Source organism: Coregonus lavaretus, assembly GCF_964263955.1.
Source record: "Coregonus lavaretus genome assembly, chromosome: 21".
Lineage (NCBI taxonomy): Eukaryota > Metazoa > Chordata > Actinopteri > Salmoniformes > Salmonidae > Coregonus > Coregonus lavaretus.
The window spans coordinates 18,100,415-18,126,047 of NC_140008.1; the positions used below are offsets into that span (position 1 = coordinate 18,100,415).

Here is a 25,633-nt window from a genome sequence, read left to right on the forward strand (position 1 = left end):
ATCACTTTGTCATGCAAAGACTCAACATCAAAACTCAAAAGAACAGACAATGACTCTTCTGTTTCCCCACTCTCGCCACCCTGTCTGCATCGCACCAAACGACGAGCATCACAAACACTGGGAATCTTCCCCTTCAGCTCAACTTTTACATTTACTGCTACCCCAGTAATCACTCCTTTCAATGGCGCCCTTTTGAGGAGCGCAAAACAATTCACATCTCTTGCCCCCATTCGTTTAACGCGGAGTGCCTGCTCCCTCCGACGAGCAGAAACACAAACACAGATTCCACAGCACCCACCAATTCCACAGCACCCAACTCTGTTTTCACCCACCCTGAAACCACAAATGGATCAACCAAAAGACAAGGTTCCACCTACTGTCACAGACTCATCTTTATCCTGACCCTTGGTGCAATCCTCGGGCTCCAAGAACTTCACCACACCTACCACCTCCGATACTTCGCCCTCATTCACTTCCATTTCTCCTCCTGTCTTCAGCTCACTCTGCTTATACTTTCTACCATTCTTCTTTAACAAACCATCTCCATTTTTTCCGCCATTTTTTCCTGACTCAATCTCACCCTCTTCCTCCCACTCTCTCTTAGACCTCCTCTGCATCTCTTTTTCCCTCCATTTCTCCTCCGTATTCCAAGTATACTCCTTATGATAATACTGCACTTTTCCTGACATACATCTTGTTCTTGCCTTCTCAAGGGACACAATTTAACCGGTTGTCACAATCTCTGTACAATCAGCACGAACCGCTCTGGATGTAGCGCTCAACAGTGCATCCCACAGAGCGAGTCTTGATGTTCTTCTTTTATCAATAGCTACCGCGACGCTTTTCCATTTCAAATAAGCGCGCTCTTCTATCCACCATCACTCGTTACGCTCTGTGTCGCCCGGTACTCTCTCTCTTCTCTAGCCAAAACCAATATCAAAATCCTTGCCAAATTGGTTTTCTAGCTCAATGAAGTTACATTAAAACGATTTCGACATTGAATGTGACATCAAAGCACAGATTGCGGTCTTACCTTGTCCATAGACTGCCTATAGGGTATAAGGAAACCAATGTCACTTTTTTAATTTGGGTGAATTATCTCTCTCATCTGCTATTTGCAGTTCTGTACTGATTGTTTGTTTGATCAGTTTGAAATAATTGTTATTTTTGAAAATATTGGGCCTGGCATTCAAGTATGCAAGATTTTGATGTCCATGACTGAATATTATCACATGATGATGGCCTATGACATAGGCCTATGTTTCCAATCCTAATTCTGTTGAGAATGTATTTATGTTCAGTCCAGTAGGCCCCAGCCTTCTACATCTTCTTCATTGTTTTATACTTTATTTGACAATAGTTTTCCATAAACTCAGATCCTACTGACTCATTATTATTGATGATAATGCCACTCAAAACCTTACGACACCAGTGCTATTGCTATATTGTGTGGGAGGCAGAATAGTCAGACCCCTTCACTTTTTCCACATTTTGTTACGTTACAGTCTTATTCTAAAATTAATTACATAATTTTTTCCTCTCATTAATCTATTCACAATATCCCATAATGATAATGTGAAAACAGGTTTTTAGAAATGTTTCCAATGAGCTGGCCGCCCGGCCAAACTGAGCAATCGGTGGAGAAGTGCCTTGGTCAGGGAGGTGACCAAGAATCCGATGGTCACTCTGACAGAGCTCCAGAGTTCCTCTGTGGAGATGGGAGAACCTTCCAGACGGTCAACCATCTCTGCAGCCCTCCACCAATCAGGCCTTTATGGTAGAGTGGCCAGACGGAAGCCACTCCTCAGTAAAAGGCACATGACAGCCCGCTTGGAGTTTGCCAAAAGGCACCTAAAGGACTCTCAGACAATGAGAAACAAGATTCTCTGGTCTGATGAAACCAAGATTGAACTATTTGGTCTGAATACCAAGCATCACGTCTGGAGGAAACCTGGCACCATCCCCACGGTGAAGCATGGTGGTGGCAGCATCATGCTGTGGGGATGTTTTTCAGCGGCAGGGACTGGGAGACTAGTCAGGATCGAGGGAAAGATGAACGGAGCAAAGTACAGAGAGATCCTTGATGAAAACCTGCTCCAGATCGCTCAGGACCTCAGACTGGGGCGAAGGTTCACCGTCCAACAGGACAACGACCCTAAGCACACAGCCAAGACAACGCAGGAGTGGCTTCGGGACAAGTCTCTGAATGTCCTTGAGTGGCTCAGCCAGAACCCGGACTTGAACCCGATCAAACATCTCTGGAGAGACATGAAAATAGCTGTGCAGCGACGCTCCCCATCCAACCTGACAGGGCTTGAGATGATCTGCAGAGAAGAATGGGAGAAACACGCCAAATACAGGTGTACCAAGCTTGTAGCATCATACCCAAGAAGACTTAAGGCTGTAATAGCTGCCAAAGGTGCTTCAACAAAGTACTGAGTAAAGGGTCTGAATACTTATGTAAATGTCATATTTCCGGGTTTTTTAAAACACATTTGCAAACATTTCGAAAAACCTGTTTTTACTTTGTCATTATGGGGTATTGTGTGTAGATTGATGAGGGGAAAACAGCAATTTAATAAATTTTAGAATAAGGCTGTAACATAAGAAAATGGAAAAAGTAATGTGGTCTGAATACTTTCTGAATGCACTGTATGTTCCTCTGATGATGACACTGATGAACTACTGTAGCTTTGGACTGGCTTTAGCCCTACTACTGCAGAGAAGCATCAATACTGTGAATGCTGTACGGCTCAGTTCCACTGACTTAATTTACATTCTGTACATTATTAGGGTATCATGCTTCCCACATATACATGTGTTATGTCTGCACACTTGTTTGAAACAATAATGAAAGTAAAACAGAAATAGTTTGTATTCCAGGCAAAGCCATGCATACGGAATTAAAACACAGAGAAAATGGTACTTGATGCAGCAACGTGCATTTTATTTAACCAGGTAAGCCAGTTGAGAACAAGTTCTCATTTACAACTGCGACCTGGCCAAGATAAAGCAAAGCAGTGCGGAAAAAACAACAACAACACAGAGTTACATATGGAATAAACAAAACGTACAGTCAATAACACAATAGAAAATCTATATACAGTGTGTGCAAATGTAGTAAGTTATGGAGGTAAGGCAATAAATAGGCCATAGTGCAAAATAATTACAATTATAATTTAGTATTAACCCTGGAGTGATAGATGTGCAGAAGATGATGTGCAAATAGAGATACTGGGGTGCAAATGAGCTAAATAAATAACAATGTAAATAACAATATGGGGATGAGATAGTTGGGTGGGCTAATTACAGATGGGTTGTGTACAGGTGCAGTGATCGGTAAGCTGCTCTGACAACTGATGCTTAAAGATAGTGAGGGAGATAAGCGTCTCCAGCTTCAGAGATTTTTGCAGTTCGTTCAAACGAGAGCGTACAGGTCACAATGGTGGGTAGTATATGGGGCTTTGGTGACAAAACGGATGGCACTGTGATAGACTACATCCAATTTGCTGAGTAGAGTGTTGGAAGCTATTTTGTAAACTACATCACCGAAGTCAAGGATCGGTAGGATAGTCAGTTTTACGAGGGCATGTTTAGCAGCATGAGTGAAGGAGGCTTTGTTGCAAAATAGGAAGCCGATTCTAGATTTAACTTTGGATTGGAGATGCTTAATGTGAGTCTGGAATGAGAGTTTACAGTCTAACCAGACACCTAGGTATTTGTAGTTGTCCACATAATCTAAGTCAGACCCGCCGAGAGTAGTGATTCTAGTCGGGTGGGCGGGTGCAAGCGGCGTTTGGTTGAAGAGCATGCATTTAGTTTTACTAGTGTTTAAGAGCAGTTGGAGGCTACGGAAGGAGTGTTGTATGGTGTTGAAGCTCGTTTGGAGGTTTGTTAACACAGTGTCCAATGAAGGGCCAGATGTATACAAAATGGTGTCGTCTGCGTAGAGGTGGATCTGAGAGTCACCAGCAGCAAGAGCGACATCATTGATATACACAGAGAGTAGAGTCGGCCCGAGAATTGAACCCTGTGGCACCCCCATAGAGACTGCCATAGGTCCAGACAACAGGCCCTCCGATTTGACACATTGAACTCTATCTGAGAAGTAGTTGGTGAACCAGGCGAGGCAGTCATTTGAGAAACCAAGGCTATTTAGTCTGCCAATAAGAATGCGGTGATTGACAGAGTCAAAAGCCTTGGCCAGGTCAATGAAGACGGCTGCACAGTACTGTCTTTTATCGATCGCGGTTATTATATTGTTTAGGACCTTGAGCGTGGCTGAGGTACACCCATGACCAGCTCGGAAACCAGATTGCATAGCGGAGAAGGTACGGCGGGATTCTAAATGGCTTGATTAGTTGATTGATTTCTTTATTTCAGTGTATTTCACACACACATTCCCACTATCCTTATTTGACAACAATCTTATTTTTTTTGCAGTGTAGAATTTACTCATCCAGCTGTAACCGCGATCGATAATAGACAGTACTGTGCAGCCGTCTTCATCGACCTGGCGAAGGCTTTCGACTCTGTCAACCACCGCATTCTTATTGGCAGACTAAATAGCCTTGGTTTCTCAAATGACTGCCTCGCCTGGTTCACCAACTACTTCTCAGATAGAGTTCAATTTGTCAAATAGGAGGGCCTGTTGTCTGGACCTATGGCAGTCTCTATGGGGGTGCCACAGGGTTCAATTATTGGGCCGACTCTTTTCTCCGTGTATATCAATGATGTCGCTCTTGCTGCTGGTGACTCTCAGATCCACCTCTACGCAGACGACACCATTTTGTATACATCTGGCCCTTCATTGGACACTGTGTTAACAAACCTCCAAACGAGCTTCAATGCCATACAACACTCCTTCAGTAGCCTCCAACTGCTCTTAAACACTAGTAAAACGAAATGCATGCTCTTCAATCGAACGCTGCTGGCACCCGCCCACCCGACTAGAATCACTACTCTCGGCGGGTCTGACTTAGATTATGTGGACAACTACAAATACCTAGGTGTCTGGTTAGACTGTAAACTCTCCTTCCAGACTCACATTAAGAATCTCCAATCCAAAGTTAAATCTAGAATCGGCTTCCTATTTCGCAACAAAGCCTCCTTTACTCATGCTGCCAAACATGCCCTCGTAAAACTGACTATCCTACCGATCCTTGACTTCGGCGATGTCATTTACAAAATAGCCTCCAACACTCTACTCAGCAAATTGGATGTAGTCTATCACAGTGCCATCCGTTTTGTCTCCAAAGCCCCATACACTACCCACCACTGTGACCTGTACGCTCTTGTTGGCTGGTCCTCACTACATGTTCGTTGTCAAACCCACTGGCTCCAGGCCATCTATAAATCACTGCTAGGCAAATCCCCGCCTTATCTTAGCTCATTGGTCACCATAGCAGCACCCACCCGTAGTCTGCGCTCCAGCAGGTATATCTCACTGGTCATCCCCAAAGCCAACACCTCCTTTGGCCGCCATTCCTTCCAGTTCTCTGCTGCCAATGACTGGAACGAATTGCAAAAATCTCTGAAGCTGGAGACTCTTATCTCCCTCACTAACTTTAAGCATCAGTTGTCAGAGCACCTTACCGATCACTGCACCTGTACACAGCCCATCTGAAATTAGCCCACCCAACTACCTCATCCCTATATTGTTATTTATTTAGCTCTTTTGCACCCCAGTATCTCTATTTGCACATAATCTCTTGCACATCTAGCATTCCAGTGTTAATACTAATTGTAATTATTTTGCACTATAGCCTATTTATTGCCTTACCTCCATAACTTGCTACATTTGCACACACTGTATACATATTTTCTGTTGTATTTTTTGACTTTGTTTTTTTACCCCATATGTAACTCTGTGTTGTTGTTTTTATCGCACTGCTTTGCTTTATCTTGGCCAGGTCGCAGTTGTAAATGAGAACTTGTTCTCAACTGGCTTACCTGGTTAAATAAAGGTGAAATATATATATTTTTTTTAATTGATGAAATGGAGCAATGCACAGTCACCACTGCTGTAGGCCAATAAAGTTGAGCCATGTGACACCATGTGGACAATAAAGGTAATTGCACGTTTTTGGGATGTAATGTACTTCATAGATGTAGTATCCTTCTAACATTTCACCTATCTGACAGACAGGGTGAGCGCTTGGTTTCCACCGTATTGCCTTTATTTAACTGATAGTGTCAGTTCACTGATAACCTTAAAGAAGTAGCTTTACATCATGTAATGGTCTATGTAAACAATGTAGTTAAACAGGTGTGTCTTTCTTGAGTATGTCACACATGCTTACTCCCACTACTTTCTGAAAGCATGACTTGCTGAACTATCACATATGTTCATACAGTATTACGTTTTAAATACAAATTACATTTTCCATTTCAAATCCATAAATTAATGCATAACCTAATTCTGTTGTCATCAATCTCCTCACCTGTGTGGATGGACTCCACTCAATACAAAGGGTGGGGAGGAGCAAGCAGAGGGCAACAAAGCAAAGTTGAACATAGGTAATCAGGCCTAGTAGAAGGCTAGGGTAGGCTGCTATGCAATAGCAACATAGATTGCAGACAGAGGCAGGTGCAACATCCATGAAATAACATATAATTTGTTCTGGGATTAATCATTGATATTGCCTTGTATTGGCTACCTCATTCCATTTTCCACAGATAGGGAGGATAGGTTGGGTAGCTCCCCTGGGCTGTACCTCATACTGCCTGAGCTGAGCTTCCTCTTCCATGTACTCATCCCTGCCTTTGGGTTATCACAATTGTCACCTAATTTACTGTATTTGGCAGAAAGAAGAGAACTTTCCTCTTACTGTCCTCACCCTTCACAATATTGTTCTCACTTCCCCTCCCTTTCTCAGCAGTGGTTTACCTCACCTTGTTCCCATGGCAATGTGGAGCTCAGGCAATCTTAATATCTAAGACCTGTTGGAGAGTGCATGAAATCCCCGACTAACCGGTTCTGCCTGCTGAGACAAAAGATTGACATACAGAAAGTTGGATAGGGAGAGGAGTGACAAATACATACATCTTGTGCAATTAATTTTACATCAAAAACGCTTTTAGAATGATAAGTATGTATATTGACACTGTACTTATGAATAAGAAATATTAGTTTGAAATAGGACAATTGAGTAACCTACTCCAAAAAAGTCTGAAACGATTTATTCTAGGCAATGTCCCTGAGGGACGTTTTCAATTGAGTGTTCTTTGTTTAAGTTGTCATACATTTAACATTCTCATGTGACACTGTCGTACTTATATTTATCATCATGTAATTATCACTTTTAACCTTTCCGTACATGAAACATGAGGCTTTCAAAATTACTGTGGCAGAGGCCGAAAGAGGGATGAACCTCAGTCGAAACTTTATCTGCAGCACAGTAGTCCAGTCACTCAAGGCACATTCCATTGACTGAGAGTGTTTTCACCAAACTACATACCCTGCATATTCTACGGAACACCTAGACACAAACACGGATCTGCTTATTTGTTTGAGACGAAAAGTTATTGAAACTGGGAAATACTCTGTCGTGCTTCAACGGAAGCAACGGAAACGAAATATATTAGAGACACGGGGAGAATGGATCGAGCGCAACGAAAGTCTGGTGTAGGCCTATCTGCTTTACAAGGGGTGTGACACATTGAAAGGTAAATCATTTTGATTAAAACATATTACTTATTTGTTTTTAATAACTTCCATGTTTGTTCATGACAATAATTGTCGTAGGTTTTCTAACGGGAAAGTTCATTGTGATTTAACGACCATAATAAAAAAGGCAATAAAAAAGTAGAGTAAAATCAATCTGTGTCTGATGATTGAGACTCATTTGTGTGTTTCAATGTTATAAAGAAGCAGTAACACAATGAAATGTGTCAGTGCAAGTATTGCACATTATGCAATGATCACGTTTATGATTCTGAGGAACAAAACACCACTCATAATTTCCCGGTGCACAGGTGAACGACTCAATTTTGTGCTCGTCTGCCAACTTGATTGGGTTTAGCGTGAGAAATATAGTATGCCTATTTATAAACACATCTATTTATCAACCTATTTTAGTGAGTTTGATATGGCGTGCTGGCAATGGTGCCGTCGGACCTGCGTTTGTTGCCTGGACGATGAAGAGAGGAGGACTATTGCTATTGACAAGGAGATTCAGAGCATTCTCCGACAGCAGAAGAAGAGAGAACGCAAAGAAATCAAAGTTATTTTACTCGGTCAGTAGCTCCATCTTCTGTCTTCCTTTCTATGGACTTGAAGTCTATTATGTTTATTATAGCCCACAGAAGGGCCATTGCTCACCAGTGTCATTACAAAACTTGAAGTTTTTCTTCCTTCGCTCTTTGGTCTAAGAACGTATTATTATTATTATTATTGAATAACCTGAAGAAGAATTTGAAGCCTTCTTTTCACCCATCTAAAACCATGATGAGAACAGCAAAATTATGCATTTAACTACAAAAACAAACAATGTTTTGAGAAAGAATCCAAAACCATGCATTATTTTAGATAAGCTACTGAGGACACCAGGACTGGGAGTACAAAATAACTTTAGGGGGTAAGGAATGCATGAGGCGTACACTTAGACCTAGATTTAATCAGATTTAGTGTTATCCAGCGATAGACGACACCGTCATAGCCTATGTTTTCAGGCAGGTCACCCAAGTGAATATTGACTTGTATCACACAAGTCAGTATTAGACGTCCATCCAAGTCTGAGGATGTCGGGGGATGACTTGGAAACCGGCCACTAGGGCCAACAGTGAGCGCTGTTACCTTCAAGTTGGCTTTGATTTTGCTAGGGCTTAAAGCATCTGCCAATGGTTCCAAGTGTTGTATGTTCGAATCCAGCAATATAAAGTTGTTTTTAAATATTTTGGTTTTAAGCCTATCCCAAACCTTAACCCTTACCTTAACCATTCTGAGTTAATGCCTAACGTTAAGAATTGGGAGTTAATGCCTAAATGTAACCTTGGAACGATACAGAGAAGTAAACAAACACTTCGAAATTTGAAGTTTGGAATAACTTTGAAATGTTACATTTGAGAAACATGTATGAACGTCTAATTCTAACGTGAGACTGTGAGCGCTTGTTGGATGTTTCTACGGTGTCGGAGGTGTAACTGCATTGGAGATGTCAAAACGGTCAGGAGCTGCTCTTGGTCATTGTCACGAAGCCACACCCGTCCCACTGGCGTTAGAAGTTCAGAACGAGAAAGTTTAGGCTATATAGAAATATTGACGCTCAAATAAAACATTCATTAAGCGAAATAATGAGGATTTCTATCAGCCTAATCTCACATATCAGTGTTCAAACTTGTAAACTATGCTGCATGGGATTTCCATAGACATTAAAACCAGGGGGAGTTCTCATAATGCGACTCCGTGTAGCCAATGGCAAATGTCCGCTTGAGATATAATAACGCATAGACATTACCCAGCAAACCGGGAACATTTCCAGAACATTAGCTAAGATTCCCATCAAATTCTAGTTAGGGTTTTATCTAACATTAGGATGATAACATCCCCAAAACATTCAGAGAATGTTTTTGATCAAATCTATTTAATTATCAAAAATGTTTTATATGAAATATCCTTGGAATGTTCTCGTAACATTCACAAAAATGTTGTGCACAACATCTGTAACAACCACCACAGAACATTCCCCAAAAGAGAGCTTTTTAATTTATTTTTAATTATTTATGTATAAAACTTTTGGCCGATGTTGCAAGAACATTCCCAGAACACATTATGTCTGTTCTTTAAAGGTTCCCAGAATGTTTCATTAGGTTGTGGTAACATTGTGGGGACATGACAAGAGATATGTTCCCAAAATGCAAAAACTGTCCAGTTGTGCTGTCATTCAGATAATGTTTGTATCAGTAATGTTGACAAAACAGCCTTTCAAAGTTCTTAAAGGTTCCCAGAACATGTACAGTTGAAGTCGGAAGTTTACATACACTTAGGTTGGAGTCATTAAAACTCGTTTTTTAACCACTCCACAAATGTCTTGTTAACAAACTATAGTTTTGGCAAGTCGGTTAGGACATCTACTTTGTGCATGACGCAAGTAATTTTTCCAACAATTGTTTACAGACAGATTATGTCACTTATAATTCACTGTATCACAATTCCAATGGGTCAGAAGTTTACATACACTAAGTTGACTTAGTGCCTTTAAACAGCATGGAAAATTCCAGAAAATGATGTCATGGCTTTAGAAGCTTCTGATAGGCTAATTGACATCATTTGAGTTAATTGGAGGTGTACCTGTGGATGTATTTCAAGGCTTACCTTCAAACTCAGTGCCTCTTTGCTTGACATCATGGGAAAATGAAAAGAAATCAGCCAAGACCTCAGAAAAAAAAAAATAGACCTCCACAAGTCTGGTTCATCCTTGGGAGCAATTTCCAAATGCCTGAAGGTACCACGTTCATCTGTACAAACAATAGTACGCAAGTATAAACACCATGGGACCACGCAGCCGTCATACCGCTCAGGATGGAGACGTGTTCTGTCTCCTACAGATGAACGTACTTTGGTGCGAAAAGTGCAAATCAATCACAGAACAACAGCAAAGGACCTTGTGAAGATGCTGGAGGAAACGGGTACAAAAGTATCTATATCCACAGTAAAACAAGTCCTATATCAACATAACCTGAAAGGCCGCTCAGCAAGGAAGAAGGCACTGCTCCAAAACCACTGTAAAAAATCCAGACTATGGTTTGTAACTGCACATGGGGACAAAGATCGTATGTCCTCTGGTCTGATGAAACAAAAATAGAACTGTTTGGGGGAAGCTTGCAAGCCGAAGAACACCATCCCAACCGTGAAGCACGGGGGTGGCAGCATCATGCTGTGGGGGTGCTTTGCTGCAGGAGGGACTGGTGCACTTCACAAAATAGATGGCATCATGAGGAAGGAAAATTATGTGGATATATTGAAGCAACATCTCAAGACATCAGTCAGGAAGTTAAAGCTGGGTCGCAAATGGGTCTTCCAAATGGACAATGACCCCAAGCATACTTCCAAAGTTGTGGCAAAATGTCTTAAGGACAACAAAGTCAAGGTATTGGAGTGGCCATCACAAAGCCCTGACCTCAATCCTATAGAAAATGTGTGGGCAGAACTGTAAAAGTGTGTGCGAGCAAGGAGGCCTACAAACCTGACTCAGTTTCACCAGCTCTGTCAGGAGGAATGGGCCAAAATTCAACCAACTTATTGTGGGAAACTTGTGGAAGGCTACCCAAAACGTTTGACCCAAGTTAAACAATTTAAAGGTAATGCTACCAAATACTAATTGAGTGTATGTAAACTTCTGACCCACTGGGAATGTAATGAAAGAATAAAAAGCTGAAATAAATAATTCTCTTTACTATTATTCTGACTTTTCACATTCTTAAAATGAAGTGGTGATCCTAACTGACCTACGACAGGGAATTTTACTAGGATTAAATGTCAGGAATTGTGAAAAACTGAATTTAAATGTATTTGGCTAAGGTGTATGTAAACTTCCGACTTCAACTGTAATTAGGTTGTGGGAACAGTGTGGGTACATTACAATTTTGTGTTTACGTTCCCAAAACACGAAATATGCTGTTGTGATGACATTCATACAATGTTTAAGTTAGGTTACACAGGACATTCTCTTTAATGTTGTAAGAATTAAATAAGTCGGTTTTTATGACGGTCATAGCATAGTTGTGTTAGGTTTAACATAATATTCTATTGATGTTCACACAATATACATTTTACCATGTCTTAGATTCCCTCAGCAGAACATTTAGAAAATGTCACATTTAAGTTTTACCTAATATTACCACAACATACAAATTGGAATACATCCCCATTATGTTTCTCTCCAGATTGAAAGGCAATTTGCTTTTGAGAACTGTATTGTAGGTGATACAGAGACACACAGCATTTAATCATACAAACACAACCATATTTTTTTACACTTCATATGTTGAAAATCTGCACATGTTGGGTTTGAACCTGCAATGTTTGGTTCCTATGCCAGGTATTTTATCCTCTGTGCCACCAGGGAACCTCTATTTTCTTGTATTTTTTAAGTATATAGCCATGGCAGTATGGTCAATCAGGAATTCCATGCTTCCTTTTTAGCCTTCTTAGACATAGAGTAACTAACCCAGGGAAATACTGGTAGCTGGGTTATTCACCATCACGTCACCCATCCTCTTTATATGCTGCGTACTTCTGGGCCCATACTTACAAGGTATCCAAGACTATGAGTGCTGATCTAGGATCACTTTTGCTATTTAGATCATGAAAAATAAGGCAGGGGGGACCATATCAAGTGTTGCAATTTCGGTTTAATCCATCAGAAAATAATACAACAAATATTATGGTTAAACTCAAATATACTAATTGATTAGAAAAAGCATACTTTTTGTAAAAAATGTTTTAAAAAGGTATAATCTTTGTAAATTATATCATAAATAGGACTGGTGGAGATGACACACATGCAGCTAACAAAAATATATGGAAATGTCTACCCAACATTACAACCAACTAATTGCTGCATTACCACAAAAATGGAAGAGGCAAGTGGAAGGGGGAAAAAGTAAGGAACTTGTCTGTTGGCCCTGCATTTACATTTTAGTCATTTAGCAGATGCTCTTATCCAGAGCGACTTACAGTTAGTGAGAGCATACATTAAAAAATAAAAAATAAAATTATACTGGCCCCCCGTGGGAAACGAACCCACAACCCTGGCGTTGCAAACGCCATGCTCTACCATCTGAGCTACACAGGGCTACATTAAAGACAAAAATTGGTTAAAGAAAATTGTGATAAATAAAAAAGTATACCAGTTTAATGTAAGGAACAAAAAATTGACAGCTGTGCCAAATAGATTGCAAAATAGTTGGGAAGAGATGGCACATGGTTTATGAACTGATACACAAAAGGCCGGATTCAAAACTTAGAATTTTCAATTTAAATTATTGTACAAAATTCTTGCAACCAATAGAATGTTATACAGTGCATTCAGAAAGGACAACCATCTCTGCAGCACTCCACCAATCAGGCCTTTATGGTAGTGGCCAGACGGAAGCCACTCCTCAGTAAAAGGCACATGACAGCCCACTTGGAGTTTGCCAAAGGGCACCTAAAGGACTCTCAGACCATGAGAAACAAGATTCTCTGGTCTAATGAAACCAAGATTGAACTCTTTGGCCTGAATGCGAAGCGTCATGTCTGGAGGAAAGCTGGCATCATGCTGTGGGAATGTCTTTCAGCGGCAGGGACTGGGAGACTATTCAGGATTGAGGGAAAGATGAACGGAGCAAAGTACAGAGAGATCCTTGATGAAAACCTGCTGCAGAGCGCTCAGGAGCTCAGACTGGGGTGAAGGTTCACCTTCCAACAGGACAACGACCCTAAGCACACAGCCAAGACAACACAGGAGTGGCTTCGGGACAAGTCTCTGAATGTCCTTGAGTGGCCCAGCCAGAGCCTGGACTTGAACCCAATCGAACAACTCTGGAGAGACCTGAAAATAGCTGTGCAGCGACGATCCCCATCCAACCTGACAGAGCTTGAGAGGATCTGCAGAGAAGAATGGCAGAAACTCCCCAAATACAGGTGTGCCAAGCTTGTAGAGTCATACCCAAGAAGACTCGAGGCTGTAATCGCTGCCAAAGGTGCTTCAACAAAGTACTGAGTAAAGGGTATGAATACTTATGTAAATGTGATATTTCCGTTTTTTATTTTTAATAAATCAGCAAAGATTTATACAAATCTGTTTTTGCTTTGACATTGGGTATTGTGTGTAGATTGAATGAGTAGGTGTGTCCAAACTTTTGACTGGTACTGTATATATCTATATGTGTCCAAACCTTTGACTGGTACTGTACCAGTCAAAGTTTGGACACACATACTCATTTCAGGGTTTTTCTTTATTTTTACTATTTTCTACATTGTAGAATAATAGTGAAGACATCAAAACTATGAAATAACACACATGGAATCATGTAGTAACCAAAAAAGTGTTAGATGACAGCTTTGCACACTCTTGGCATTCTCTCAACCAGCTTCACCTGGAATGCTTTTCCAACAGTCTTGAAGGACTTCTCAGATATGCTGAGCACTTGTTGGCTGCTTTTCCTTCACTCTGCAGTACGACTCATCCCAAACCATCTCAATTGGGTTGAGGTCGGGGGATTGTGGAGGCCAGGTAATCTGATGCAGCACTCCATCACTCTCCTTCTTGGTAAAATAGCCTTTACACAGCCTGGAGGTGTGTTGGGTCATTGTCCTGTTGAAAAACAAATTATAGTCCCACTAAACCCAAACCAGATGGGATGGTGTATCGCTGCAGAATGCTGTGGTAGCCATGCTGGTTAAGTGGGCCTTGAATTCTAAATAAATCACAGACAGTGTCACCAGCAAAGCACCCCCACACCATAACACTTCCTCCTCCATGCTTTACGGTGGGAAATAGACATGCGGAGATCATCCGTTCACCCACACGCGTCTCACAAAGCCACAGCTGTTGGAACCAAAAATCTACAATTTGGACTCCAGACCAAAGGACAAATTTCCACTGGTCTAATGTCCATTGCTCGTGTTTCTTGGCCCAAGCAAGTCTCTTCTTCTTATTGGTGTCCTTTAGTAGTGGTTTCTTTGCAGCAATTCGACCATGAAGGCCTGATTCACGCAGTCTCCTCTGAACAGTTGATGTTGAGATGTGTCTGTTACTTGAACTCGGTGAAGCATTTATTTGGGCTGCAATTTCTGAGGTTAGTAACTCTAATGAACTTATCCTCTGCAGCAGAGGTAACTCTGGGTCTTCCATTCCTGTGGGGGTCCTCATGAAAGCAAGTTTCATCATAGCTCTTGGTGGCTTTTGCGACAGCACTTGAAGAAACGTTCAAAGTTCTTGAAATGTTCCATATTGACTGACCTTCATGTCTTAAAGTAATGATGGACTGTCGTTTCTCTTTGCTTATTTGAGCTGTTCTTGCCATAATATGGACTTGGTCTTTTACCAAATAGGGCTATCTTCTGGTAGTGTATGTTTGCAAAAAATATATATGTGGGATTGGAAATGATGCAGGTAATTACATTGATGGAAATCTATCTGCAATATTAAAGCTGATCTACCGCCTAAAAAAATAAATAATAATAAATGCGTCTCAAAGTAGGAATCATATCAGGTGCATTTAAAAAGTTGAACAGTCATGTTATACAATTTTTATTTTATTTTTTACAGGTAATCTAAATTCTGCATTTCTGACTGGATTTATAAATCTGGACGAAATAAAGACATCCTCTCTTTTTGTAGAGTATATCTGAGCCTCAATTTCACTGGTATTTTTCTAAAGAAACATGGTTAGAGAATATGTGGGATTGAACCTGCAATCTCTCCTCTGCGCCACCAGGGCATAGTTGTGGTTTAGCGTTGTTTTTTTTGTTTGACCATAATTGGATAAAAAAAACAATCAGGACACAGAACACAATTTCGGAGTCATGAAAATGTTCCCATCCTCTTCATATGCTGTGTACTTGTAACACTGTATTTTATGATTTTCTTTCTTCAATTAAATGTGATTTTAGTTGGATAGAGCTTCCTTTCCATAACTTGTACTCATATGCTTCTTAAATACAGACTCCGAACCTTCAAACTAAATCATATTTAGATCCGCAACAGACAGCGCATCTCAGTATCAGAAGTAAAAATACAGCCAGACTGACCTGCTACTGTGCCTTTCTAGACCTTTTCAACTGTAGAGAGTAGACTCACAACTAATCGAAATGAAATGAAACAATCAAATTACAGGGCTTTTGCGCCGTTATTCAAATGATATTTTCACTGCAGCCTAGAGTAGAATTTTGTACTCACTTGAAAACAATAATGGAATTATTCATCGCATTGTGGTGTTGTAGGCTAGTCTAGGTAGGATATTGTATTGTCCTTAAAAAATATCAATAGGGGATCTTTTTGAGCTGTGTGTCTCATGTCTTCACTATTCTTTCATGCGCAATGTGCATATTTGGTCCTGACTCCAGACTCCAGAACACTGATGGGATTTTTCTATTAGATCCTTGTATATCAAATCTTATAGGATAGAATCCTATTGGAGTCCAATAGGACTGGTTCCAAAATCTGATAGGATTTTTCTATTGGAATATATTGTGATCCTTGTATTGGAATACTATATGATCCTATAGGATTAAAATGTTTTTTCTCCTATAGGATTTCTACTAATTTTGTAGATGGGAATTGTAAACATATATATTTTATTATATTCTAAAGGGTTTATCCTCAAAACTTGGCTATACACTATAGTTAACTTGGCTGCTTAACATATGGAGCACCCACCCTCCAAACCTCTTAGACAATTACCTATGAAGGTGGACAGTGGACACGTAAACTATAAGCAACCAATATTGAACTGCCACCCTTGCCACTTGAGATGGTGACCCTATAGTGGGAAACCGCCGGCAATGTCCCCTCTACCCAGTAACTATCTCATACAGCCCCATCCCCCAAGGTCCAAGGGACACAACATGAGTAAACATTTGCATCTGCTTCACATATTAAAGTTATTGTGCCAACTGCAATAACAATAGCTTTGAAACCTACTGAGATTGTTGCAAGGTTGTTTACATATGTGTGAAATGTGTGCTATGTGGCATTACAGCCAAACATCATAGAGCTAGATTAACAATTTGATATGAGTCATCATATAAAAAAATATAAAAAAAATTACAATGCCTTGATCAGGTGTGCCAAGAGGTCACTAGATGGGCATGTAATTACAGTGTCTTCTGAAAGTATTCATGCCGCCTGACTTATTCCACATTTTGTTGTGTTACAGCCTGAATTCAACATTTCTTAAATCAATTTGGTCACCCATCTACATGCAATACCCCATAATGACAAAGTGAAAACATGCTTTTAGAAATACAGAAATATTTAATTTAAGAATTCAAACCCCTGAGTCAATACTTTGTAAAAGCAACTTTGGAAACAATAACAGCTGTGAGTCTTTCTGGGTAAGTCTCTAAGAGCTTTCCACACCTTGATTGTACAATATCTGCCCATTTCTCTTTTCTAAATTCTTCAAGCTCTGTCAAATTGGTTGTTGATCATTGCTAGAGAACCATTTTCAGGTCTTGCCATAGATTTTCAAGCCGATTTAAGTCAAAACTGTAACTAGGAAAATCAGGAACATTAAATGTCGTCTTGGTAAGCAACTCCAGTGTATATTTGGCCTTGTGTTTTAGGTTATTGTCCTGCTGAATGGTGAATTTGTCTCCCAGTGTCTGTTGGAAAGCAGACTTAACCAGGTTTTCCTCTAGGATTTTGCCTGTGCTTAGCTCTATTCCGTTTCTTTTTATCCCAAATAAAACCCTCCCTAGTCCTTGCCGATGACAAGCATACCCATAACATGATGCAGCCACCACCATGCTTGAAAATATGATGTGTTGGATTTGTCCCAAACATAATGCTTTGTATTCAGGACATAATAATTGTTTATTGCCACATATTTTTCAGTTTTACTTTAGTGCCTTATTGCAAACAGGATGCATGTTTGGGAATATTTTTTTTTCTGTACAGGCTTCCTTCTTTTCACTCTGTCATTTAGTTTAGTATTGTGGAGTAACTACAATGTTGTTGATCCATCCTCAGTTTTCTGCTATCACAGCCATTAAACACTTTTATTTGTGGTCCTCTGTAGCTCAGCTGGTAGAGCACGGCGCTTGTAACGCCAAGATAGTGGGTTCGATCCCCGGGACCACCCATACACAAAAAAAAATGTATGCACGCATGACTGTAAGTTGCTTTGGATAAAAGCGTCTGCTAAATGGCATATTATTATTATTAAACACTGTAACAGTTTTAAAGTTACCATTGGCCTCATGGTGAAATCCCTGAGCGGTTTCCTTCCTCTCCGGCAACTGAGTTAGGAAGGATGTCTGTATCCTTGTAGTGACTGGGTGTATTGATATAACATCCAAGTGTAATTAATAACTTTACCATGCTCAAAGGGATATTCAATGTCTGCTTTTTTTAACCCATCTACCAATAGGTGCCCTTCTTTGTGAGGCATTGGAAAACCTCTGTGGTCTTTGTGGTTGAATCTGTGTTTGAAATTCACTGCTAGACTGAAGAACCTTAAATATAATTGTATGTGTGGGGTACAGAGATGAGGTATCATTACAAAATCATTTGAAACACTATTATTGCACACAGAGTGAGTCCATGCAACTTATTACAGATGTAGGATCTTAATTTGAGCCAGTTTGCAACAGCAGGAAAATAATCCTGCAGCAACAGGAAATGTGAATTATTATGTGGATTATAAGTAATATACATTTTATTGTAGGGGGTTATACATTTTTTGAAGGGGCAAATCAAGTCTGACATTTTAAAGTGGAAGTTACAAAATTTGGAAGACTTTTTAAACCTTGAATACACAATTTCTAAAAACATAATTCTGCTTTGACATTATGGGGTATTGTGTGTAGGCAAGTGACACAACATCTCAATTTAATCCATTATAAATTCAGTCTGTAACACAACAAAATGTTTAAAAAGTCAAGGGGACCCCCAGACGTTCCATGAACGCCTTCCAGACCCTAGACGTAAACTTGGGACCCCGGTCAGACACTATGTCCTCTGGCACCCCGTAGTGCTGGAAGACGTGAGTAAACAGGGCCTCCGCAGTCTGCAGGGCTGTGTGGAGACCGGGCAGAGGAAGGAGGCGGCAGGCTTTAGAAAAGTGGTCCACAACGACCAGGATGGTGGTGTTACCCTGAGAGAAGGGAAGATCAGTTATGAATTAATCGATAAGTGGGACCATGGCCGTTGTGGAACTGGTAAGGGTTGTAACTTACCCGCTGGAAGGTGCCTAGGTGCCTTACTCTGGGCGCACACCAAGCAGGAGGAGACATACACCCTCACGTCCTTAGCCAAGGTAGGCCACCAGCACACTGTACGGCTGATGGCTGGGTGACCAGAGGAGGGGGACGTGTGTACCCAATAGATAAGACGATCACGGACACTAGACGGCACGTAACGCAGCCCAGCTGGGCACTGAGGTGGAGATGGCTCTGTGCGTAACACCCGCTCTATGTCCGCATCTACACTACCGGCGCCACAATGCAGGAGGCCGGGAGTATGGGGGTGTTGTCTATGTGCCTCTCCTCTGTGTCGTACAGCCGTGACAGTGCGTCTGCCTTCACGTTCTTTGTGCCTGGTATAAAGGACAGCGTGAAATCAAATCGGGTGAAGAACAATGCCCACCTGGCCTGGCGAGGGTTCAGCCTCCTCGCTGCCCGGATTTACTCCAGGTTACGGTGGTCAGTCCAGACGAGGAATGGGTGTTTTGCTCCCTCGAGCCAGTGCCTCCACACTGTCATGGCTCTGACAACAGCCAACAGCTCCCGATCACCAACGTCATAGTTCTGCTCCGCCGGGCTGAGCTTCTTAGAGAAGAAGGCACAGGGGCAGAGCTTGGGTGGCGTGCCCAAGCGTTGGGATAGGACAGCGCCTACCCCTACCTCGGACGCATCCACCTCCACTACGAACGGCAATGATGGATCGGGATGGGCCAGTACCGGGGCTGAGGTGAACAGTGCCCTCAGGTTACTGAAAGCCCTGTCAGCCTCAGCAGACCAGCGGAGCCGTGACGGCCCACCCTTCAGCAGAGAGGTGATGGGGGCTGCGTCCTTGCCAAAGCCCCGGATAAACCTCCGATAGTAATTGGCAAAGCCAATGAAGCGCTGCACCTCCTTTACCGTGGTTGGAGTCGGCCAATTACGCACGGCTGAAATGCGGTCTCCCTCCATCTCCACACCTAAGGTTGTGATGTGGTATCTGAGGAAGGAGACGTATTGTTGGAAGAACAGACACTTTTCTGCCTTGGTATACAGGTCATGCTCCAACAGTCGGCCCAGCACTCTACGAACCAGGGACACATGCTCGGTGCGCGTAGCGGAATACACCAGGATGTCATCAATGTAGACCACCACACCGCAACCAAGCATGTCCCGAAACACCTCGTTCACAAAGGACTGGAAGACTGATGGAGCATTCATCAACCTGTACGACATCACCAGGTATTCATAATGCCCCGTGGTTGTGCTAAAAGCTGTCTTCCACTCTTCCCGGACACGTACCAGGTTGTACACACTCCTGAGATCTAATTTCGTGAAGAAGTGCGCCCCATGCATTGATTTGATAACAGGGGAGATGAGGGGTAGAGGGTAACTATAGCGAATGGTAGTTTGATTAAGTGCACGGTAATCAATGCAAGGGTGCAGACCCTTGTCTTTCTTCTTCACGAAAAAGAAACTTGAGGAGGCGGGTGAAGTGGAGGGACATATGAACCCCTGGTCCATAGCCTCCGTTTCAGCCTGCGACAGGGGATATACATGACTCCTGGGAGGCACAGTGTCTAACCAGAGGATTATCGCGCAATCCCCGCCCGATGGGGTGGTAATTTGGTCTCCTGCGTTTTGGGAAATGCATGCACCAAGTTGAGGTATTCGGGGGAAATGTGCACGGTGGAGGTAGTGTATGGACTTTCCACCGTGGTAGCACCAACGGAAACAGCTAGACACCTACCCTGACACTCTCGCGACCACCCCATGAGAACCCTCTGCGGCCATGAAAAGGTGGGGTCGTGTAGTGCTAGCCAGGGAAAGCCCAACACAACAGGGAAATCAGGGGACTCAATAATATAAAAGGTGATTTGCTCCCTATGGGTCTCCTGCGTAATCATAGTGACTGGTGCTGTAACCTCCCTAACAAAACCTGACCCTAATGGTCGACTGTCAAGCGCTTTGATGGGCAATTGAATGGACAGGGGTACCAATGTAATACGTAGACTATTAGCTAAAGACCTGTCCATAAAGTTCCCAGCTGCGCCTGACTCTACTAGCGCTTTACACTGGGCAACTACAGTTTAATCAGGGAAGTTGACTGGATCTGTCGTCCTCCGTTCTCCTGGATCGCTGCACCACCCAGCTCCATCTGAACGTGATCCAGGTTGAAGGGGGGTGAAACGGGCAGGCCCCTTCCAGGACGTCCTCTCGAAGCCAGCAGGTTGTCCAACCGGATGGCCATATCTACCAGTTGGTCGAAGGTCAACGTGGTATCCCGGCAGGCTAGCTCCCTTCGGACGCCCTCACACAGGCTGCATCTGAAGTGGTCGATGAGGGCCCGCTCGTTCCACCCGGATCCAGCCGCTAGAGTTCGAAACTCCAGGGCAAAGTCTTGTGCGGTCTTCGTCCCCTGCCTCAGATGGACCAGACGCTCGCCTGCCTCTCTTCCTTCGGGGGGATAATCGAAGACTGCCCGGAAGAGGCGAGCGAACTCACCGTAGTAGTCCAAAGAGTCTCCTCCTTTACTCCAGACCGCGTTGGCCCACTCCAGGGCTTTCCCCGAGAGGCAGGAGATGAGAGCGGACACCTTCTCCCTATCTGATGGAGCCTGGCTGATGGTGGTGAAATAGAGGTCCAGCTGCAGGAGGAAACCCTGGCAGCGGGCCGCTGTCCCGTCATATTCCCTTTGTCGAGACAGGTGAATACCTCTGGGTGCTGGGGTGTGGGTGGCTGGATCCGGTCGCTCAGCTGGTTCCGCAGGAATGGGTCCTCTCCTCTCAAGGCGCTGGATGACCTGGAGGACCCAATCCATAGTTTTGCCAAAGCTGGCTAACATTTTGGAATGCTCCCGGACCATGCTGTTTGGGTGTGTGATTCTGTAGTAGTGATTTGGACGGAGTCAGGCGCAGGAGGTGTGAAACACAGAGTAAATGGTTTATTTGGCCAATACAGTGGTTCGCAGCAAATGCGTAAAACAACTACAGTGCGGTATAACGGCGCACTGGGGAAAACAAAACACGTGTGAAATATCCCGGCGAAAACAGTACATAAAGCTCCACCGAGCTGTCGACACCTCCACATGGAAACAATCACATACAAAGACATGGGGGGCAGAGGGAATACTTATACATGGACTGATGAAGGGATATGAACCAGGTGTGTGTAAAAACAAGACAAAACAAATGGAATGATGAGATGAGGAGCGGTAGTGGCTAGAAGGCAGGTGACGACGAACGCCGAAGCCTGCCCGAACAAGGAGAGGAGGCAGCTTCGGAGGAAGTCGTTACAATTGGTGAAGTGCAATGAAAAAAATAACTTGTTTCAGAAAATTCTAAAAAATAACTAACAGAAAAGTGGTGCGTGCATATGTATTCACCCCCTTTGCTATGAAGCCCCTAAATAAGATCTGGTGCAAACAATTACCTTCAGAAGTCACATAATTAGTTAAATAAAGTCCCCCTGTGTGCTATCTAAGTGTCACATGATCTGTCACATGATCTCAGTGTATATATACACCTGTTCTGAAAGGCCCCAGAGTCTGCAACACAACTAAGCAAGGGGCACCACCAAGCAAGCGGCACCATGAAGACCTAGGAACTCTCCAAACAGGTCAGGGACAAAGTTGTGGAGAAGTACAGATCAGGGTTGGGTTATAAAAAATAATCAAACTTTGAACATCCCACAGAGCACCATTAAATCCATTATTAAAAAATTGAAAGAATATGGCACCACAACAAACCTGCCAAGAGAGGGCTGCCCACCAAAACCCACGGACCAGGCAAGGAGGGCAATAATCAGAGAGGCAACAAAGACCCCAAAGATAACCCTGAAGGAGCTGCAAAGCTCCACAGCGGAGATTGGAGTATCTGTCCATACGACCACTTTAAGCCGTACACTCCACAGAGCTGGGCTTTATGGAAGAGTGGCCAGAAAAAAGCCATTGCTTAAAGAAAAAATGAAGCAAACACGTTTAGTGTTCGCCAAAAGACATGTGGGAGACACCCCAAACATATGGAAGAAGGTACTCTGGTAAGATGTGACTAAAATGAGCTTTTTGGCCATTAAGGAAAACGCTTTGTCTGGCGCAAACCCAACACCTCTCACCACCCCGAGAACACCATCCCCACAGTGAAGCATGGTGGTGGCAGCATCATGCTGTGGGGATGTTTTTCATCGGCAGGGACTGGGAAACTGGTCAGAATTGAAGGAATGATGGATGGCGCTAAATACAGGGAAATTCTTGAGGGAAACCTGTTTCAATCTTCCAGAGATTTGAGACTGGGACGGAGGTTCACCTTCCAGCAGGACAATGACCCTAAGCATACTGCTAAAGCAACACTCGAGTGGTTTAAGGGGAAACATTTAAATGTCTTGGAATGGCCTAGTCAAAGCCCAGACCTCAATCCAATTGAGAATCTGTGGTATGACTTAGATTGCTGTACACCAGCGGAACCCATCCAACTTGAAGGAGCTGGAGCAGTTTTGCCTTGAAGAATGGGCAAAAATCCCAGTAGCTAGATGTGCCAAGCTTATAGAGACATACCCCAAGAGATTTGCAGCTGTAATTGCTCTACAAAGTATTGACTTTGGATAGGGTGAATAATTATGCACGCTGAAATTTTCTTTTTTTTGTCTTGTTTGTTTCACCCCAAAAAATATTTTGCATCTTCAAAGTGGTAGGCATGTTGTGTAAATCAAATGATACAAACCCCCTAAAAATTCATTTTAATTCCAGGTTGTAAGGCAACAAAATAGGAAAAAAACCAAGGGGATGAATACTTTCGCAAGCCACTGTAATAAACAGTGAGTAGCAGCAGTGTAAAAACAAAGGGGGGGTAGTCTGGGTGGCCATTTGATTAATTGTTCAGCAGTCTAATGGCTTGGGGGTAGAAGGTGTTAAGGACCTAGACTTGGTGCTCCGGTACCGCTTGCCGTGAGATAGCAGAGAGAACAGTCTATGACTTGGGTGACAGGAGTCTTTGACATTTTTTGGGGCCTTCCTCTGACACTGCCTAGTATATAGGTCCTGGATGGCAGGAAGCTTGGCCCAAGTGATGTATCTGGCTGTACGCACTACCCTCTGTAGCGCCTTACGGTCAGATGCCGAGCAGTTGCCATACCAGGCGGTGATGCAATCGGTCAGGATGATATCGATGGTGCAGCTGTATAACTTTTTGAGGATCTGGGGACCCATGCCAATCTTTTCAGTCTCCTGAGGGGGAAAAGGCATTGTCGTGCCCTCTTCACGACTGTCTTGGTGTTTGGACCATGATAGTTTGTTGGTGATGTCATTTTTTTACATTTACATTTTAGTCATTTAGCAGACGCTCTTAACCAGAGCGACTTACAGGAGCAATTAGGGTTAAGTGCCTTGCTCAAGGGCACATTAACGTCATTTAGCAGACGCTCTTAGCCAGAGCGACTCACAAATTGGTGCGTTCACCCTATAGCCAGTGGGATAACCACTTTACAATTTGGGGGGGGGGGGGGGGGGGGGTTAGAAGGAATACTTTATCCTATCCCAGGTACAAGAAACTTGAAACTCTCGACCCGCTATACTACATCCTCGTCGATGTGAATGGGGGCGTGTTCGGCCCTACTTTTCCTGTAGTCCACGATCAGCTCCTTTGTCTTGCTCACGTTGAGGGAGAGGTTGTTGTCCTGGCACCACACTGCCAGGTCTCTGACGACCTCCCTATAGTTGTGTCGTCAGCAAACTTAATGATGGTGTTGGAGTCGTGCTCGGCCACGCAGTTTTGGGTAAACAGGGAGTACAGGAGGGGACTAAGCACACACCCCTGAGGGGCCCCCGTGTTGAGGATCAGTGTGGCAGATGTGTTGTTCCCTACCCTTACCACCTGGGGCGGCCCGTCAGGAAGTCCAGGATCCAGTTGCAGAGGAAGGTGTTTAGTCCCAGGGTCCTTAGCTTAGTGATGAGCTTTGTGTGCACTATGGTGTTGAACGCTGAGCTGTAGTCAATGAAGAATATTCTCACATACAGTGAGGGAAAAAAAGTATTTGATCCCCTGCTGATTTTGTACGTTTGCCCACTGACAAAGAAATGATCAGTCTATAATTTTAATGGTAGGTTTATTTGAATAGTGAGAGACAGAATAACAAAAAAATCCAGAAAAAAGCATGTCAAAAATGTTATAAATTGATTTGCATTTTAATGAGGGAAATAAGTATTTGACCCCTCTGCAAAACATGACTTAGTACTTGGTGGCAAAACACTTGTTGGCAATCACAGAGGTCAGATGTTTCTTGTAGTTGGCCACCAGGTTTGCACACATCTCAGGAGGGATTTTGTTCCACTCCTCTTTGCAGATCTTCTCCAAGTCATTAAGGTTTCGCGGCTGACGTTTGGCAACTCGAACCTTCAGCTCCCTCCACAGATTTTCTATGGGATTAAGGTCTGGAGACTGCCTAGGCCACTCCAGGACCTTAATGTGCTTCTTCTTGAGCCACTCCTTTGTTGCCTTGGCCGTGTGTTTTGGGTCATTGTCATGCTGGAATACCCATCCACGACCCATTTTCAATGCCCTGGCTGAGGGAAGGAGGTTCTCACCCAAGATTTGACGGTACATGGCCCCATCCATCGTCCCTTTGATACGGTGAAGTTGTCCTGTCCCCTTAGCAGTAAAACACCCCCAAGGCATAATTTTTCCACCTCCATGTTTGACGGTGGGGATGGTGTTCTTGGGGTCATAGGCAGCATTCCTCCTCCTCCAAACACGACGAGTTGAGTTGATG

General features: G+C 43.0%; 1 protein-coding gene across 2 annotated transcripts in view; it reads left to right on the forward strand.

The window, feature by feature from the left end:
- Window positions 1-7,376: 7,376 nt before the first annotated feature.
- The window catches only part of LOC311148998 (guanine nucleotide-binding protein subunit alpha-14-like), a gene marked incomplete at its 5' end in the record, with an annotated part of 49,989 nt that continues 31,732 nt past the window's right edge, over window positions 7,377-25,633 (forward strand). The window contains 2 exons of one of the 2 annotated variants that reach the window (XM_084186056.1): window positions 7,377-7,668; window positions 8,081-8,238. In XM_084186056.1, coding sequence (XP_084042182.1) covers window positions 8,091-8,238 — 148 coding nt within the window. Of the gene's footprint in view, window positions 7,669-8,039; window positions 8,239-25,633 lie in introns of those variants that run through there. The other variant, XM_084186055.1, reaches the window with a different exon arrangement.